The 19,035-nt window shown below is 56.2% G+C and overlaps 1 protein-coding gene across 8 annotated transcripts in view; it reads left to right on the top strand.

Moving 5' to 3' along the window:
• CROCC (ciliary rootlet coiled-coil, rootletin) overlaps positions 1 to 19,035 on the top strand; it is a 49,669-nt gene that overhangs the window by 22,362 nt on the left and 8,272 nt on the right. For all 8 annotated transcript variants that reach the window (XM_043908926.1, XM_043908929.1, XM_043908923.1 and 5 more), the window contains 13 exons: positions 872 to 1,016; positions 1,638 to 1,784; positions 2,122 to 2,352; positions 3,081 to 3,274; positions 3,525 to 3,652; positions 4,579 to 4,748; positions 6,578 to 6,757; positions 7,476 to 7,610; positions 8,110 to 8,253; positions 9,159 to 9,397; positions 9,865 to 10,024; positions 11,844 to 12,011; positions 13,279 to 13,630. In XM_043908926.1, coding sequence (XP_043764861.1) covers positions 872 to 1,016; positions 1,638 to 1,784; positions 2,122 to 2,352; positions 3,081 to 3,274; positions 3,525 to 3,652; positions 4,579 to 4,748; positions 6,578 to 6,757; positions 7,476 to 7,610; positions 8,110 to 8,253; positions 9,159 to 9,397; positions 9,865 to 10,024; positions 11,844 to 12,011; positions 13,279 to 13,630 — 2,393 coding nt within the window. The remainder of the gene's footprint in view (positions 1 to 871; positions 1,017 to 1,637; positions 1,785 to 2,121; positions 2,353 to 3,080; positions 3,275 to 3,524; positions 3,653 to 4,578; positions 4,749 to 6,577; positions 6,758 to 7,475; positions 7,611 to 8,109; positions 8,254 to 9,158; positions 9,398 to 9,864; positions 10,025 to 11,843; positions 12,012 to 13,278; positions 13,631 to 19,035) is intronic.

Below are 19,035 nucleotides of genomic sequence, written 5' to 3' on the forward strand. Positions count from 1 at the left end.
ATGCATAACATTTATATGTAACATTAATATAACAGTTATATATAACTTCATATATAATATAAAGTAATATATAACATTCAGTTCAGTTCAGTCACTCAGTCATGTCCGACTCTGCAACCCCATGAACTGCAGCACGCCAGGCCTCCCTGTCCATCACCAACTCCCAGAGTTTACCCAAACTCAGGTCCATTGAGTTGGTGATGCCATCCAACCATCTCATCCTCTGTCATCCCTATTATTTAATTAAAATGTAACATTTTATATGTAACTATTATTTTAATAATATTAATATTATTTTAAAATTTAAAATTATAATAATAAGACTAATACTAACATTACAAAGTACCAGACGCCATTTTAAGCATTTAGATTCTCTTATTTCACCTTCATAATAACTCTGTGATATAGGGGATGTTATTAGCTCCATCTTATCAACAGTGAAACTGAAGCACAGATAGGTCATTTAACTTGCCCAAAGTCACACAGCTAGTTAATAGAAGAGCCAGGATTTGAACCCAGTCACTGGGGCTTCAGAGTTAACCTCTTAATCACTGTACTGTTCATTTATTTCTCTGAGGCATAAGTAACAGTGATGTTTAGTACGTTGTGGCAGTGGATATTATCCTTGTTTCTGAAGGCCCTTGGGGATGTATGTCAGGTTACAATAGGACACATGTCCTTTTAACAACTTCATGAGGTGGGTGTTACCCCATTTTGCAGATGTGAAAACTGAGGTTCAGAGCCACTGTGGGCTTGGCTGCCCTGTGGGTGAGGCTCCTGCCTTGGGCCTGGCCCTCGCTGCTCCAGCATGCCTGGCTGTGGGAGGCTGAGGGGAGTGACCTGGGGCACCCCCCTGCCCTCTGTCCCACAGCCACAGACAGCTAGAGCAGCTGGACGGGATTCGTTCAGGGCTGGCGAAGGAGCTGGTGGAGGTGCGGGAGGCGCTGAGCAGTGCCACGCTGCAGCGGGACATGCTGCAGGCTGAGAAGGCCGAGGTGGCCGAGGCGCTGGCCAAGGTGGGTCCCCATTTGCCACCCTGCCACAAGCACCCCTCTGCCCTGGGCCCCAGGCCTCCTCCCTCTGGCCACAGACTGACCCCCTCCTCCTGGACTCAGGCTGACCTCTGACCTGGACCATAAATGGACCTCTGATCCCGGCCATAAGTGAACTGCCCTCCAGGCCTGGTCATACCTCTGCTTTTCTAGATGCTTCTGGGGCAGGGCCTGTGGCTCAGGGCGTCCAGCCCCACCTCTGGGCACAGGTCCTGGGGTCTGTGAGGGCCGGGGGCACAGTTCTTGGTTGCTGTGTGTCCTGCTCCCTGTGGTCTAGGCCCTGAGCAGGCCCACCCGCGATGCCACTCTGGTACCCTCTGACCTCGGGCGTGCCCCGTGGCAGGAGCCAGCTTCGTCGGCCCTTGCGCAGCTCTGCGCGGGCAGCAGACCGTCTGCAGGGATTCTTTCCGGCTCGTGTTGTGTCTCTCTCCTCAGGTCCCCACCCTGTCTGAAGGCCTTGTCTCCCCCTCCACTCCCCCACCCATCTCTCTGCCTTTCTCCTCATCATTCCTCATCTCCATGTCCCTCGAGTCTCTTCCCCCATCTCTGTGCCTGACTGTCTGGCCACTGGTCCCAACCCTGCAGGCAGAGGCCGGCCGCGTGGCACTCGAGCTGTCCATGACCAAGCTGAGGGCGGAGGAGGCCTCTCTGCGGGACGCCTTGTCCAAGCTGAGCGCCCTGAACGAGGGTCTGGCGCAGGACAAGCTGGCTCTGAACCGCCTCGTCGCCCAGGTACGTCGTGGTCCGGCGGGCCCTCCTGCCTCGCCCCCGAGCCCCGCTCCTCAGAGACCCCACGGAGGCATCCCCAGGCCCAGCCCACCTCTCCTTGGACACCTCCATCCCTCTGTCTTGTTCTGTCTCTTGACTCCATCTGTCTCCTCTCTCGTGGTCTGGCGGAAAAGAAGGTCCGCAGGCCCTGCATCTCCTCCCCAGTGGTCTGATGGCCTCTGGCCCTGCACTTGGCCCTCGGGAACCTCCCCTCCCCGCCGGTGGGGGTGATTGATGGGTGGGCCCCCTCCCGGGATGAAGGCTGGGCTTGCCCCTGCTCTCAACCCCACCTGACCCGCAGCTGGAGGAGGAGAAGGCAGTCTTGCTGGGCCGGCAGCGGCAGGTGGAACAGGCGGCTGCTGCGTCTTGGGAGGAGCAGGAGCGGATGCAGCAGGAGCGGCTGGAGCAGGAGGTGGAGCGGCAGGGCCTGGAGGGCTCCCTGCAGGCAGTGGAGCGGGCACGGGAGGCGCTGGAGCGCCAGCTCCCCGAGCTGCACCGTGAGCGCTGCCGGCTGCAGGAGCAGCTCACCCAGGTGGGTGGGGGGTGGGGGGGCGCAGCGCTGGAGGGCTTCTAGACACCAGAAGTCACAGGCGCTGGAGCCTGATTCCCAGCTGAAATCCAGCCCTGCCTCTGCAAGCTGGGACCTGGAGCAAGCTCCCCAAAGCCCCCATGCCCCGATGGCCCCATCTGCAACACAGGGATGATAGTTCTTATCCCAGAGGGTTGTTCTGAAGAGTGCACCGTGTAAACACTTGGAGAAATGAGTCACCATTTAGTAAAGATACAATAATTGGTAGAGAAGTTCAGAACTGGAATCTTAGATGTGCTGGGAAACCACAGCTGTGAGGAACCTTAGGGTATCTGTCCCAGAGGGCCTGGCTTCCTGGGAGGGGTCGCTAGCAAACAGACCACGAGGTGCAGGGAGCCAGGGTCCCAGTTCCCTCTCTTGAGGCCTGCAAGGCAGCTCTCCTTTGATCTGTTCTATGTATTCACCTCTGGACATTTTGCGGGTACAACAAGCAAGAGTTTGATTACTGCCCAAACTGAGCGAGGACCCTCAGGTTTGCATGCAGTGTGCACTGCAGGTCCAGAGAAGGCTGTGATTTGCCCAAATAAACACAGCTCATCAGGGTAGACCCTGGGCTTGAGCCTGGTCTCCTGCCTGCCAGGCCGGGGCTGGGTCAGGCCCAGGGCTGGGATGCTTCAGGATGAGCCGGGGAGACCCCAGGGGTGGTGCTCACTGCACCTGGTGGGGGCCAGCTCTCCCGGCAGCTGAGCGAGCGGGAGCAGCAGCTGGAGCAGGCGCGACAGGAGACACAGCGGCAGACGGAGGTGCTGGAGCAGGCGACCCGGGAGAAGGAGGCGCTGGCCAAGGAGCGGGCCAGCCTGGCGGTGCAGCTGGCGGCTGCTGAACGTGAAGGCCGGGCCCTGTTGGAGGAGGCCGCACGCCTGCGGTAAGGCCTCGGGCTCTGCCCGGTCCGCTGGGGGTACCCACCCTGGGGGGAATCGGCCAGGGTTGCCCGCTGACCAGCCCCACCCACGAATTGGCCCATAGGGGCAGTTACTTAGGAGCCAGGGCTCAGGCTTCCCCGGGGAGCGTGGACCTGGCTGGGCAGGTAGGCTGGCACCTGGCCCTGCCTGGCCACGCCCTGGAATCTGCTGAGGCCCAGGGGGCTCAGGCCTCAGGTATTGCGTGTGCTGCAGCTTGGAGAAGGAAGCCCTGGAGAGCAGCCTGTTTGAGGTGCAGAGGCAGCTGGCGCAGCTCGAGTCCCGGCGGGAGCAGCTGGAGGCAGACGGGCGGGCCCTGCTGCTGGCCAAGGAGGCCCTGGCCGGTAGGCAGGCCTGGGGCAAGGGGCGGGGAACAGCAGGCTCTAACCCAGACTGCACCCCATGGAGTTCTGGGCTCTCCCTGAAGTTGGGTTCCTTGGCTTCGGCTGACCTGGCTCCCAGCCCCTCCTCTTTCTGGGCTGCGGGCTCCTCATCTGACAGTTAGGAATGAGGAGCCCCACCTCCTGAGACTTCACCAAGACGAGGTGAGGGAAGCATGGCCTTGGCATGATGCCTGCTGTTTATCGTCACCAGGACCCTCAGAGAGCCCTGAACTCTCTGTGGAGCCGCCGTCGGCTGCTTTCACGATGACTTTCACTGCCCCCAGTCTCTGAACTCGGGGTTTTTTCTCGCTCAACAAACACTGAGCACCTCAAGAAGGGAAATGCCGACAGACCCTGGCGGACCTCCAGCCCCCAAGGTGGTTTTTAGATTGTCCAGAGTGGGGTGCACCCTCATCACGGTCATTTTCATTAGCGCTGACAGTCCCCCAAGGATAGTATGGCAGTCAGTCATTAAAGGTGGCGTCTTACGGAAAGCTGCGCTGCCTTGGGAGGTCACCTGTCTCCTCTGAGCCTCCCTGTCCTCATCTGGGAGTCGGGGGTGAGCCGCCTAGTTGTGATGTGAAGCTGTGATGTGCCCGCCAGGTGCCTGCCAGAGTAAGCACTCGGTGACGGGGGTTGCCGTATGTTTGCGTCCTCCCCGTTTTGATGCCGTTCCAGGTCAGCATGGCCACTGGGCCCATGCAGCAGCCAACGGGGAAACTGCGGCCTAGAGAGGGCAAGGAGGTTCTCTAAGGGAACTCAGCCTTGATACCAGAGGGACGCTTTCCCCTCTGGAACTTTGCCCCCGTGGCTCCCCTGGCCCGAGTCTGCTGGCCCACTGGGGAGTTCCCCTCCAAACCTGACTCCATCCCATCTCTCCTGTACAGGGGAGCTGGCGGGCCTGCGGCAGCAGATGGCAGCCACAGAGGAGAAGGCTGCTCTGGACAAGGAGCTGACGGCCCAGAAGCTGCTGCAGGCTGAGCGGGAGGCCCAGGCCTCTCTGCGGGAGCAGCGGGCAGCCCACGAGGAGGACCTACAGCGACTCCAGCGAGAGAAGGTTCGGGCCGCTGGCTTGGGGCGGGCTGGGGCGGGCTGGGTGGGGAGGGGTGGCTCTGAACCACTGGCTTTAGCTCCTCTGTGACCTCAGGCAAGTCAGCCTTCTCACTCTGCCTCAGTCTCCAAATCTGTGAAATGGAACTTCAACTGTGTTTCAGAAGCCCTGGGGGCAGCTGGGAGGATCCATCAGGGGCCCCTTCTTATCAACCATGCAGATTCCCAGGCCCCAATCTGTTCTAGCCCTGGTAATCCAAGGCAGGAGGTCCACAGACATGTTTGGAAAATGCTGATCTAATGTATAGCAGGAAAGCACTTTAATTTGCGAAGAAGTGCTATTTGCATTTGAAAGTAAATTCTGGGGACCAGAGTACATAGGAAAGTGAGGGCCCAGGTCACTGAAAGAACAGAACAGAAGTATCTAAGAACACTGGCTCTGGAGCTGTATTGCCCAGGCTTAGACCTGATCTTGGCCACCTGCTGCTTCTGTTACCAAAGGTCTGTGCCTTCACATCCTCATCGTAACCATGGGGGATGGTGATAGTCTGAGGCTGGCCAAAAAACTTGCTCGGGCTGGTGTGGCACACCTGAACGAACTTTTTGGCCAGCTGAACTACATGAAGGGCTTCACACAGAGCAGGCGTTTTATGGGTGCTGTTGTGGTCATTGCGCTGAAACACTCCCAGGCGGGCCTCTGGGCAGGGCCCTGCGTCACCCGTCTTGGACTGGGCTGCCTCTAACAGAGGGTTCGGGCTGTGGCCCTGTCCACCAGCGGCCCATGCACCCCATCTTCTTGGATTTGGGTGGATGGAGCCCCCCTTCCCAGCAGGGGTGGCACCGCGTTTTAGGCAGGCAGTCTTCACAGCTGTTAGGACGAGTGCGGGGCCAGGCGTCCCCCTCAGGCCCCGGGGGGGCTCTGCCTGTGGGTCTCACCCACCCAGTCCTGGTGGCCAGACTCCATGCCCGCCCTCCCTCCCCCTGCACCCCCAGACTCAGCCTCTTAATGTCAGCAGATCTGCGGCTCTCAGACCCAGGCCTCCTCAGTCCTCACAACTGGCCCAGACCCCTAGGCCCAGGCCTTCTTCCACATACTGCGTGTGTCCGTGCTAAACCACTTCAGTTGTGTCCGATTCTTTGCAACCCCATGGACTATAGCCTGCCAGGCTCCTCTGTCCATGGATTCTCCAGGCAAGAAGACTGGGGTGGGTTGCCATGCCCTCCTCCAGGGAATCTTCCTGACCCAAGGATCGAACCCGAGTCTCTTACATCTCCTGCATTGGCACATTGGTTCTTTACTACTAGCGCCACCAGGGAAGCCCACAACAACCCAGTGTTCTAAAATTCAGATTGCCCCTTATCACCCTGGCTTGAGACCTCTGCTGTCCCTAGGAATCAGATCACTCCTCCCTAACGCCCACTGGTCTGGTGTGGTCTGGCCTGACTGCTGCCTGTGGCTCTGGCCCTGGCCTTCTCCCTGTCCACCTTGTAATTCAAGCTCCAGGGACCGTAAATATCATGGTTTCCCTGTTCGTCTTCCTCCTTCCTCCGAGCTATCTCTGGGGCTGTACTCTGGCCCAGGATCCTTTTTCTTTTTTCTCTACGTGACTGCTGCTCATTTCCTTTAGGAAACATTCTCTGCCCCTGCTCCACTCAGCCCCCATCCTCCCAGCCCGCTAGCCACTGCTCCTTGGGGCTTGCACAGCCCGGCATGTCCCCGGCACAGCCCTTCCTCTCAGCCACCCCACCTGCCCCGCGGCCCGGCCGCCCCCTGGGGGTGGAGAGCGGCTGCCCACCAGGCCGCGTGGGTCATGCACACCTGGGTCTGGCCCTCAGGAGGCGGCGTGGCAGGAGCTGGGCGCAGAGCGGGCTCGCCTGCAGGGTCAGCTGCAGCGGGAGCGGGAGGAGCTGCTGGCCCGGCTGGAGGCCGAGAAGGAAGAGCTGAGTGAGGAGATGGCCGCCCTGCAGCAGGAGCGCGACGAGGGCCTGCTCTTGGCCGAGACTGAGAAGCAGCAGGTGCGTGGGCTCCGGCGGCCGCCCCCTGGGGGCTGGACCCACTTGCCACCCAGGCTTGCGGCCAGGAGTCCTTTCCCGGGCCTCGGTTTCCTCACCACACAGTGGGAACTCAAGGGGCGTTTGTGAGGCGTCACCAAGACCCCCATGTCCAGCGGGTGGGTCTGGCACACGGCGGGAGCTTACCGAGTGGCCACCGCAGTCTTGACACCATGAGTGTTCCTGAAAAGCTGACCCCCTGCGCCCACCCCTCCTCCACCCTGGGCCAGGCATGGCATCCCTGTGACTGCCTCCAAGCAGTCCCCACAGAGCCTCTGTGCGGCAGCTGACCCTCCTCAGAAAGAACTAACTCCTGACCTTCCTGTAACGTAATGGAGACAGGGCAGGCTGCATCCATCTCCTCACACCCGCCGTGTCACCCGGGGCAGGTCACTTTACGCCTTTGAGCCTCAGTAGCCTCATCTGTAAAATGGGACTAATGAAAGGCCCTTCAGGATGTGTGATCTCCAAGTTGTGTCCGTGTACAGGTTGTTAGTGCTGTCATAACAACAGTGCAACAGCTCTTTCCTGGGGCTGCGCCGTGGCCCCGGCTCCACCTGCGGTGGCCCGGTCAGGCCCCATGCCCCCCGGGGAACCGTTCCCAGGGCAGGGTGGGGGAAGGCCCGAGCATCCGCGCAGGACCTCCCAGGGCCCTGAGCCCTTTGCTCCCGCCTCTCCCCAGGCCCTGTCCCTGAAGGAGTCCGAGAAGACGGCGTTGTCCGAGAAGCTGATGGGGACGCAGCACAGCCTCGCTGCCGTCTCCCTGGAGATGGAGCGACAGAAGCGGGACGCCCAGAGCCGCCAGGAGCAGGACCGGGTAGGGCGGGGGCCAGGCGGGGGGCGGGGGGGGGAGGGGGGGGTGCGGGGTGGGGGGCGTGGCCCGGGGGCGGGCAGAGGACCGGGCGAGGTGGGGGCAGGGCAAGGAGGCGGGGCCCGGGGAGGGGGGCGGGGTATTGGCGGAGGTCGGGGCTGGGGTGGAGCGGAGGTGTGGCCCCCGGCGGGGTGGGTCCGGGGCTTGGAGGCGTGACTGTACCCTGTGGCAGCTTCCAGGCTGTGCGGGAGGCGTCACCCTTCCTTGGGGGTCCCCACTGGAGGGAAAGGGCACAGCTGGGCCCTGTGAACCCCTAGTCTGAGGGGGACAAGCTGCGTGCAGAGCACCTGCTGAGTGTCAGGAGATCACAGAGGGCCTGATGGGCCGGTGTGCGGGGCTGCCCTGGGAGCCGACAGTGGACCCCAGCTGCAGTCAGGGGCGGGCTGGCGGGGGCAGGGCCGGGGCGGACACCACAGGGCCAAGTCTGAGGAGCCGTCGGTTCTAGAGCACCGTGAATGCTCTGACGTCCGAGCTGCGGGACCTGCGGGCCCAGCTGGAGGAGGCCTCCGCGGCCCACGCCCAGGAGGTGAAGAGGCTGCGGGAGCAGGCTGGGGACCTGGGCCGCCAGCGGGAGTCCTCCCTGCGCGAGGTGAGCCGCCCGCCCGTCTGCTCACCCCTCCGCCGCAGCACAGATGAGGCCGCTGGGGGTCCCAGAAGGTGCCCTTGAGAGTAAGGGAAGGAAGGCAGAACGGAAGGCAGCAAACATTTATTAACAGCCTGCTGTATATGTGGAGCTTGAGCTCTCACAGAAAGGTTGGTGGGGTCCCCGCCTTCTTAGCTCATTATTGACCAGGGATTTTTGCAGAAACTAATGCCTGTGGCCAGCAATTTGTAAGTGAATATTGAAACGTCTTTGGTCAATGTATTCAGGTAACAAAAGTTGTATTAATACATCTTTGGTCAATAACGTGTTAAGGTTGATCTATAGGATGGTTGATCTTTTTGGGGGGCTGTGTTGCACGATGTGGCAACTTCTCCAACCGGGGATCACACCCGTGCCCTCTGCAGGGGAAGTGGGGAGTCTTAGCCACTGGACCACCACAGAGGTCCCGCAGGGCACTCTTGATTGATGATTAGGTAGTAGTAGTATTAGTTGCTCAGTTGTGTCTGACTTTACAACCCCAGGGACTGTAGACCACCAGGCTCCTCTGTCCATGGAGGCAAGAATTCTCCAGGCAAGAATACTGGAGTGGGTAGCTGTTGTGCTTTCCAGGGGCTCTTCCTGACACAGGGATCAAACCCGGGTCTCCCGCATTGCAGGCAGACTCTTCACCATCTGAGCCACCAGGGAAGCCCCGATTGATGATTCTTTCAGGCCAGAGCACCCTTGACTCCAGCATGCTTTGCCCCAGATCATAACCTGCTCACCTGCAGGCCCAATTGCAGCAGAGGGATGGGGCCGGCGCCCTGTGCCCAGGGAAACAGGGATGGGCGGGCTCCCACCCAGCCCATGGGGGCCTAGCCCCCAGCTGTGGACACCCGCTGTCCTCACAGGCAGAAGAGCTCCGGACCCAGCTGCGCCTGCTGGAGGAGGCACGCGGCGGGCTGCGGCGGGAGTTGCTGGAGGCACAGCGAAAGGTGCGGGAGGGCCAGGACGGCCGCGAGGCCCAGCGCCAGGAGGCGAGTGAGCTGCGGCGCAGCCTGAGTGAGGGCGCCAGGGAGCGTGAGGCCCTGCGGCGCTCCAACGAGGAGCTGCGCATGGCCCTGAAGGCAGCGGAGAGCGAGCGGGTCAGGTGGGCCGCGGCCGCCCACCCCGCCCCTCACCGACCCCCGCCCCTCATGGTCCTCAACCTCATCCCTGGGACTAACTCCACCCCCAGGGTTTTGGGGGAATCGTACAGGTGGGGTGTCCCTGTCCTCGGACCAAGCTCAGACTTGATTCATTTGAGGTGATTTTCCTTCCCTGCAGGAAGGGAAGTGGTGGTGGCCAGTGGGCGGGCGTCCAGACCCTGGCCCCACCTGCCGGCATCACCCTGGAGACCAGTGTGCGTTGTTGGTCCACCTCTCCCGGACGAGGGCCTGCTCCCCGTCCCTGGAGGGCCTGGCCCAGGGGAGGACCGCGTGGCAGGCGGCACTGGGCACCTGTAGGCAGGAGGCTCCCAGAGCCCCTTCAGAAACCAGGCAGAAGGGCTGCTATATGGGGTCACTCAGGGTGCCCTCCCCAGGACCTCAGGCCACCTCTGCCCTCTGCTCCCTCCAGCCTGAAGCTTGCCAAAGAGGACAAGGAGCAGAAGCTGGTGCTCTTGGAGGAGGCCCGGGTGGCTGTGGGCAAGGAGGCCGGGGAGCTGCGGGCCGGGCTGCAGGAGGTGGAGCGCTCGCGGCTGGAGGCGCGGCGGGAGCTGCAGGAGCTCCGGCGGCAGGTACTCCCCTCCCCCCGTCCCCCCGCTGGCACGTGCTGTGGGCCCCGAGTCCACTGCACCCCCTTCCTGGAGCCGAGGCCCCTTGTGTATTTAAAACCAAGGGCTTGAACTGTAACAAGGCCTGTTAGCTGTCCTTGGCATTAATGGATGGTCTTCAAGGAGTCCTCAAACCCTGAAACTGTGTGCGTGTGTGTGTGTGTACGCTTGTGTACACATTTGTTCACATATCTCCAAAGATTGGGTCCCGGGCTCCTAGCCAGTTCTCAAAGGGATCTGTGAACAACCGGAGGTGCAGATCCCATGAACTAGGTCAGGAGCTGGCAAACCCTTTCTTGTAAAGTGCCCAATAGTAAATATCTCCAGGTTCCTGGGCCTCTCTGTCACGACTACTCTACTCTGCCATGTAGGATGGTACCTACATGAGTGGAGTGTGTTCCATTAAAACTTTGCCTGTGGACATTTAAATTTTAATTTTATATACTTTTCATGTGTCAGAAATATTTTTCTTTTGCTTTTCTTTCAACCATGTAAAAATGAGTCATTTTTAACTACTTAAAAACATACAGACCATCTTTAGCTCAAACCGTTATAGAAACAGGTGACTAGTGGAATTTGGCCTGTGGAATCTTGGTCTGCAGCTTGCAGAGCACTGACCTAGATGACCTCCAAGGCCACCAACAGCAGCAAGCACTTAACAAGTGCCCGCTGTATGCTGGGCACTGGCCAGCAGGACAGGAAACAGCCCCCTTTGGCACCCAGGCTCTGCCTCCCCCAGAGATACTACAGCCTGAATAACAGATCCCGCCCACCTTCCACCAATGCGCCCCTCTACCCAGGCCCTGTTAGGCTGAAGTCCTGGGAAACCACGAATCTGTGAAGGGAACTCACATCTGTGTGCCAGGCTCTTGCTGGGGTTTTGTGTGCCATAGCACATTTTCAAGTTCCCTGCTACAGTGCTTCAGGGTATGTAGGCCTCATCCTCACCTGCTCCTGGGGAAATAGGGGGCTAGAAACATCCGTTTGATTCTACTTGTCTGAGATCAAATCCCAGTGTGCTGCTTGTGGGCTGTGTGACTTTGGGCAAGTCACTTCACCTCTCTGAGTTTTCATTTTCTTGTCTTTAAAGAGGGATAATTTTAGTACCTATCCTGTATTAATGAGTTCACATGACCAAAGTACTTAGAACAGGGCTGGACTTGTGGTAGACACTCCATAAAAGTTAGGCATCATTGTGGAGGTGAAAGATGACCTAGAGTCCCTGCCCTGCAGAACTCCGAGGGGCTCAGCACTCCCTACCCCCACTCTCCGTGGTAGGTAGCTGTGATTAGGTGGTACACTGAGCTCACTGGTGCCCAGGTGCCTGGCCTTGCTGGAGTTATCAGGCATGGGCTTCCAGTGGATTAGGGTTGTGTTCAGTGTATGTATCCCTAGGCTCCCTAGGTGACTCAGTGCTAAAGAATCCACCTGCCAATGCAAGAGGTGTGAGAGATGTGGGTTCCATCCTGGGTGGGGAAGATCCACTGGAGGAGAAAATGGCAGCCCGCTCCAGTGTTCTCGCCCAGAGAATCCCATGGACAGAGGAGCCTGGTGGGCTGCAGTCCACAGGGCTGCAGAGGGTCCGACACTGAGCACGCGCGGCCGTGGTCTCCAGAGCAGGGGGTCCCAAGTCCCCTCTGCCAGGTTTGGGCCAGGCAGGTACCGGGGCAGAGCTGGAGGACTGCCGCTGGAGCTTGTGGCCCTCACGGGCACCCTGGGCTCGAAGGGAGCACGGGTGCTGAGAAGGGTCCTCGGTCCTGCCTGTGCCCATTCTTTCTCCCAGATGAAGATGCTGGACAATGAGAACGCCAGACTGGGCCGAGAGCTGCTGGAGCTGCAGGGCCGCCTGGCGCTGGGCGAGCGGGCAGAGAAGGAGGGCAGACGGGAGGCCCTGGGCCTGCGACAGAAGTTGCTGCGGGGTGAGGCCAGCCTGGAGGCCCTGCGGCAGGAGGTAACCAGGCGGTGGGCAGGCAGCCTGGACGGGAGGACCCTCGGGGCAGTCAGAAGGAGCGGGGGACTCCGATAGTGGAATCTTTTTTTTGCCCACACTGCTTGGCATGTGGGATCTTAGTTACTCGACCAGGGATTGAACCATGCCCCCTACAGTGGAAACAGAGTCTTAATACTGGACCACCAGGGAAGTCCCTGCTGGAGTCATTCTGAGAGATCATGCTTTAGGACTGGTCCCTGATCCCCACTCCTTGGGATTCTTCCCCAAGTATAATAATAAGAATAATAACTGCAAGAACTGGGTAGCAGGGGTGGGGAGAGCTTTGTAGACAGAAACTTGTTTGATTCTCCCAGCAGCCTCATGAGGTAGGTATAATTAGCCTCAGTTTAGAGAGAACCAGATACCGAGGCTCAGAGAGGTCAAGGGAACTTACCCAAGGTCACAGAGCCACCCAGGTCTGTCTGACTCCAAAGCCGACACTCTTTCCACTCTTTTCTGGCACTGAGTCTACTGTGTGACCTTGATTAAGTCACTCAACCTCTCTGTGCTTCAGAGCAATTACAGGATAGGGGCTGGCCCAGCCGGGGGTGTACACCAGGCCCTGGTGCAGGTCTTGGCATCCAGGAGGCGTTTCAGTGAAAGTAAGGGCAGTGAGCAAGAGGTTGACTCATTCTCTGACCCAGAGGCATGTGTCGTGTATGTCATCATGCACATGGCTGGCAGAGAGTTCTTTCAGCACCTCCTGTCATTGTGTGATGTGTTGGTAAATTCCGTGCACTGAGAGGCACTGGTCTAGCGGTTAAGAGAAAAGGCTCCGGAGCCAGGGTGGCTGACTTTGAATCCTAGCTCTCGGTTTTCTAGCATTGTGGCCTTGAGCAAGGTACATAACTGCCCTGTGTCTCAGTTTCCTCATCTGTAAAATGGAGATGATTCATAGTGGTAATTAGACTTGATTTTCTAGGTGGGGGGGGCAGTACTTAGTGCCTGGCACTAGTAAGTCCTATCTGTGCAGACCTTAGCTGCTAGTTTATTACTAGTAAACGGTGTACACTGCAAGGCACATACAGAGAAGGAAGAGAGAAAACAAACGCTAACCGTTTCCTTCCATACTCCCACGACGTTCAGGCATCTCCGGCTTGGGTGGAGACCACAGGTGCTGCGTACCCTACTTTTGGGCCCGTGGGCTCCAGGCCGGACCTGGGAGGCTGGATGTCGGTTGAGGGGTGGCCTTGCTGACCCCTACTCCCGGGCCTTGTCCCCACTCCAGCTCCAGGGGGCCCAGCGGAAGCTGCAGGAGCAAGAAGGCGAGTTCCGGGCCCGGGAGCGAGACCTGCTGGGCTCTCTGGAGGAGGCGCGCGGCGCCCGGAAGCAGCAGCTGGACCATTCCCGCAGCCTGGGACTCAAGCTGGAGGCCGCCCGGGCTGAGGCCGCGGACCTGGGTCTGCGACTCAGCGCAGCCGAGGGCCGGGCTCAGGGCCTGGAGGCCGAGCGGGCCCGCGTGGAGGCGCAGCGGCGCGCGGCAGAGGCCCAGCTTGCCGGCCTGCGCTCGGCCCTGCGCCGGGGCCTGGGGCTCGGGGGGCCGGTGGCTGGCTCCCCCGCCCGGGGCGCGCCTGCGGGAGGTGAGAACGGAGGTGGGGGTCTGCACGCGGGCCTTGCGGGATCTCCGCCCCTCGTCCGCCTCCAGGCCTAGCTCTGTCCTGCCACGAGGCACCCTGGGCTGGGCTGTACCTCCTCTGATGACCCTGCCCTGCAGCTGGTTCTGATGGCCTCGCTGAGCCCGCCCACCTGAGGTCCAAATCACCTTCAGGCCCCTTAGCCGGGCCTCCTCCCCTGAGCGCATCTCAGCCCCGCCCCCTCACGGAGGCAACCGGGCACAGGTGGATTGATTGCTTCTTTTTAAAGGAAGCAGAAGGTGCATTTTTTTTTTAATTGAATTATAGTTGATTTGCAATGTCATCTTGGATGTAGAGTGACGTGATTCACTTATATGGATGTAAGTGGGCTTCCCCGATAGCTCAATTGGTAAAGAATCCGCCTGCAGTGCGAGAGATACCGGCTCAATTCCTGGGTCGGGAAGATCCGCTGGAGAAGGGAAAGGCTCCCACTCCAGTATTCTTGGGCTCGCCTGGTGGCTCAGCTGGTAAATCATCCATGTGTAGTGCAGGAGCCCCGGGTTCCATCCCCGGGTTGGGAAGATCCCCTGGAGAAGGGAAAGGCTCCCACGTCAGTATTCTGGCCTGGAGAGCTCCGTGGACTGTGTAAGTCCATGGGGTCGCAAAGAGTCAGACACAACTGAGAGACTTCCACTTCACTTTATGTATGTATGTATATTTTAAAATATTCTTTTTTGTTATGGTTTATTACAGAATATTGAGTATAGTTCCTGTTTATTTATTCTATATAAAATAGCTCGTATCTGATAATGCCAAACTCCCAGGTCAACACTGTCCTAACCGTCTCCCCCTTGGCATCCACAGGTTTGTTATTCATTTTTGTGACCCTGTTTCTGTTTCATAAGAGTTTATTTGTGCCATATATTTTAAAAAATATTTACTCACGTGGCTGTACTCAGGCTTAGCTGTGGCACGCAGGACCGTCCTTCTTCGTTTTTGGCGTGCTGGATGTTAAGTTAGCTGGGAGAGTTCCCTGAGCAGGGATTGAACCCTGGCTCCCTGTATTGGGAGTGCGGAGTCTTAGCCACTGGACCGTCAGGGACGTCCCTGTGCCATATTTTAGATTCCACATGTAAGTGAAATCATACGGTATTTGTCTTTCTCTTTCTGACTTGCTTCACTTAGTGTGATAATCTCTAGGTACATCCATGCTGCTCCCAATGGCGTTGTTTTATTCTCTTCCATGACGGGTAGTAGCTCATTGTATACACGTACTGCATCTTTATCCATTCATCTTTGATGAACGTTTGGGCTGCTTCCGTGTCTTAATACTGTGAATAGTGCCGCTGAGAACACAGGGGTGTGTGCATATTTTTTAATTATGTTTTTTTCTGGGTAGATGCCCAGGAGTGGGATTGCTGGGTCATATGGCACCTCTAATTTTTAATTTTTTGAAGACCTCCTATACTATTTTCCATAGTGGCTGAGAGTGCTGCATCTTAACGTCCTTAACTCCTCTGGGTCTGTGTCCCTGTCCTCTATAATTGACTCCTGCCCCCTCTCCACCAGCTCCTCATCTTCTTCCGTCTCCCATCACAGCCGCCCACTCCTCCGTTCTGGCCTGTGGCCACTATGTCTACCCTAGAAAGATACACACTCAACCCAACCCCATTCCAGGAACTTCAGAAGAGATCCTCCCAACTGCCGTCTGCTCCCAAGGCCCAGGGGGTGACACTGGGAAAGTCAGCACTGCGCTTCAGGGGTGCAGGCAGCCTTTCGGGAAGCCCTCCTCTTGTCTCAGCCTAACCCCAGTCTCACCTTGACTCCTAGGGCTAGAAAATAGGTAAGGAAAAAGTCAAGGGATATTGCTGGTTGGAATGTAAAATAGAGCAGCCACAGTGAAAAAATAGTTTGACAGTTCCTTAAGCAACTAAACTTCAGAATTACTATTTGTTGTCGTTGTTGCTCAGTTGCTAAGTCATGTCCGACTCTTGGTGACCCCGGGGACTTCAGCGCGCCAGACTCTGTCCTCCATTATCTCCTGGAGTTTGCTCAAATTCATGTCTATTGAGTTCGTGATGCTATCTAACTATCTCATCCTTTGCTGTCCCCTTCTCCTTTTACCTTCAATCCTTCCCAGCATGAGAGTCTTTACCAATGAGTCGGCTCTTTGCATCAGGTGGCCAAGGTATTAGAGCTTCAGCATCTGTCCTTCCAATGAATATTCAGGATTGATTTCCTTTAGGATTGACTGGTTTGATCTTCTTTCAGTCCAGGGGACTCTCAAGAGTCTTCTCCCACACCACAGTTCAAAAGCATTAATTTTTCAGTGCTCAGCCTTCTTTATGGTCCAGCTCTCACATCTGTTTATGGCTACTGGAAAAAAACATAGCTTTGACTATGCAGACCTTTGTTGGCAAAGTGATGCCTCTGCTTTTTAATGCTCTGTCTGGGTTTGTGATAGTTTTCCTTCCAAGGAGCAAGCATCTTTTAATTTCATGACTGCAGTCACTGCAGTGATTTTGGAGCCCAATTACCATATGACTCAACAATTCCACCCCTAGGTATATACCCAAGAGAATTGAAAAGAGGCACTTGAATAGATATTGTGCAGCATTTCAAAGTGTGCATGAGCAGGTGAATTGATAATGTAGTATTTGAATACAATGGAGTTTATTCAGCCTTAAGAAAGAGGGCCATCTTGACCTGTGCTGCAAGGTGGATGAATTTTAATAGCATTATATTAAGTGAAATAAGCTGGTCACAAAAGGACAAATACAAGGACTTCCCTGGGGATCCAGTTAAGACTCAGCACTTTCACTGCAGGGGGCATGGGTTCGATCCCTGGTGAAGGACCTAAGATCCCATAAGCCATTTGACCCCCCCCAAAAAAAAGAACAAATATAATTCTACCCATAGAAAATATTTAGAACAGACATTCATGGAGACAGAATTTAGAGATTGCCAGAGGTGTGGGGAAGGGAGGATTAGGAGTTACTGCTCACTGGTTTTAGAGTTTGTGGTTGTATCTGCTAGGGCTACTGTAACAAAGCAGCCCAAACTGAGTGGCTTAAACAAGGGAAATTTGTGTCTTGTGGGTCTGGAGACCAGAAATCCAAGGTCTGGGTGTTGACAGGGCCATCCTTCCTCCGCAGAGTTAGGGAAGAATTTGCTCCAGGCTCCGAGCTTCTGGTAGCTTCTTGACGGCAGCAGCATATCCCGGTCTTCACGTGGGGTCTCCTTGAGGGTGTGTCCAAGCCCCCCCTTTGTGGCTGTGCCAGCTCTTAGTTCCAGCGTGTGAGCTCTCAGTTGCAACCTGTGGGAACTAGTTCCCTGACCAGGGATCTAACCCAGGCCCCCTGCATTGGGAGCATGGAGTCCTAGCCACTGGATTCCCAGTGAAGTCCCCCAAATGTCCCCTTCTGTTAGGACACCAATCGTATTGGATTAGGGTCCCCCCTCCTCCAGTGTGGGGCTTCCCTGGTGGTTCAGGCGATAAAGAATTTGCCTGCAGTGTCGGAGAGGCGGGTTCCATTCCTGGGTCTGGAAGATCCTCTGGAGAAGGGAATGGCAACCCACTCCAGTATTCTTGCCTGGAGAATCCCAGGGACAGAGGAGCCTAGTGGGCTGCTGTCTCTGGGGTCGCACAGAGTCGGACACGACTGAAGTGACAGCAGCAGCAGCAGCAGCAGGCAGAGACTGGAGGATGCTAAGGGCAGGCAGACTCCTCATCCTGCAGTTCCCATGTTGACCTCTAGGTGCCGTCCTGTTTCTGTCTGCCCTCCCCGCTCCCTCCTCTTCACTGCCCATCATCTCCCAAGCAGAGTTTGTTTTTCTGCAGGGAGATATGGGCACCTGCATTCCAATCTCAGCCCTGGATCTTCCAAGCTTTGAGGCCAAGCAAATCACTTAAGAAAAGGTGGCAAGGATACCCAGAAGAACTATAGAAAAAAGATCTTAATGACCCAGATAACCACGATGGTGTGATCACTCACCTAGAGCCAGACATCCTGGAATGCAAAGTGAAGTGGGCCTTAGGAAGCATCACTACGAACAAAGCTAGTAGAGGTGATGGAATTCCAGTTGAGCTATTTCAAATCTAAAAGATGATGCTGTGAAAGTGCTGCACTCAATATGCCAGCAAATTTGGAAAACAGCAGTGGACACAGGACTGGAAAAGGTCAGTTTTCATTCCAATCCCTAAGAAAGGCAATGCAAAAGAATGTTCAAACTACTGCACAATTGGCACTCATCTCACATGCTAGCAAGGTAATGCTCAAAATTCTCCAAGCCAGGCTTCAACAGGACTTGAACCGAGAACTTCCAGATGTTCAAGCTGGATTTAGAAAAGGCAGAGGAACCAGAGATCAAATTGCCAACATCTACTGGGTCATCTAAAAAGCAAGAGAGTTCCAGAAAATCATCTACTTCTGCTGTATTGACTATGCCAAAGCCTCTGACTGTGTGGATCACAACAAACTGTGGAAAATTCTGAAAGAGATGGGAATACCAGACCACCTGACCTGCCTCCTGAGAAATCTGCATCCAGATCAAGAAACAACAGTTAGAACCGGACATGGAAAAATGGACTGGTTCCATATTGGGAGAGGAGTACAGCAAGGCTGTATATTGTCACCCTGTTGATTTAACTTATATTCAGAGTACATCATGCAAAATGCTGGGCTGGATGAAGCACAAGCTGGAATCAAGGTTGCCAGGAGACATATCAATAACCTCAGATATGCAGATGATACCACCATTACGGCAGAAAGCAAAGAGGGCCTGAAGAGCCTCTTGATGAAAGTGAAAGAGGAGAGTGAAAAAGTTGGCTTAAAACTCAACATTCAGAAAACGAAGATCATGGCATCTGGTCCCATCACTTCATGGGAAATTGATGGGGAAACAGTGGAAACGGTGGCTGATTTTATTTTTTTGGGCTTCAAAATCACTGCAGATGCTGACTGCAGCCATGAAATTAAAAGACGCTTGCTCCTTGGAAGAAAATCTATGACCAACCTAGACAGCATATTAAAAAGCAGAGATGTTACTTTGCCGACAAAGGTCCATCTAGTCAAGGCTATGATTTTTCCAATAGTCATGTATGGATGTGAGAGTTGGACCACAGAGAAAGCTGAGTGCCAAAGAATTGATGCTTTTGAACTGTGATGCTGGAGAAGACTCTTGAGAGTCCCTTGGACTGCAAGGAGATCAAACCAGTCCATCCTAAAGGAAATAAGTCCTGAATATTCATTGGAAGGACTGATGTTGAAGCTGAAACTCCAATACTTTGGCCACCTGATGAGAAGAACTGACTCATTGAAAAAGACCTTGATGCTGGGAAAGATTGAAGGCAGGAAGAGAAGGGGACGACAGAGGACGAGATGGTTGGAGGGCATCACCAACTCGATGGA

This window comes from Cervus elaphus, chromosome 8 (genome assembly GCF_910594005.1).
Source record: "Cervus elaphus chromosome 8, mCerEla1.1, whole genome shotgun sequence".
NCBI classification, from domain to species: Eukaryota; Metazoa; Chordata; class Mammalia; order Artiodactyla; family Cervidae; genus Cervus; species Cervus elaphus.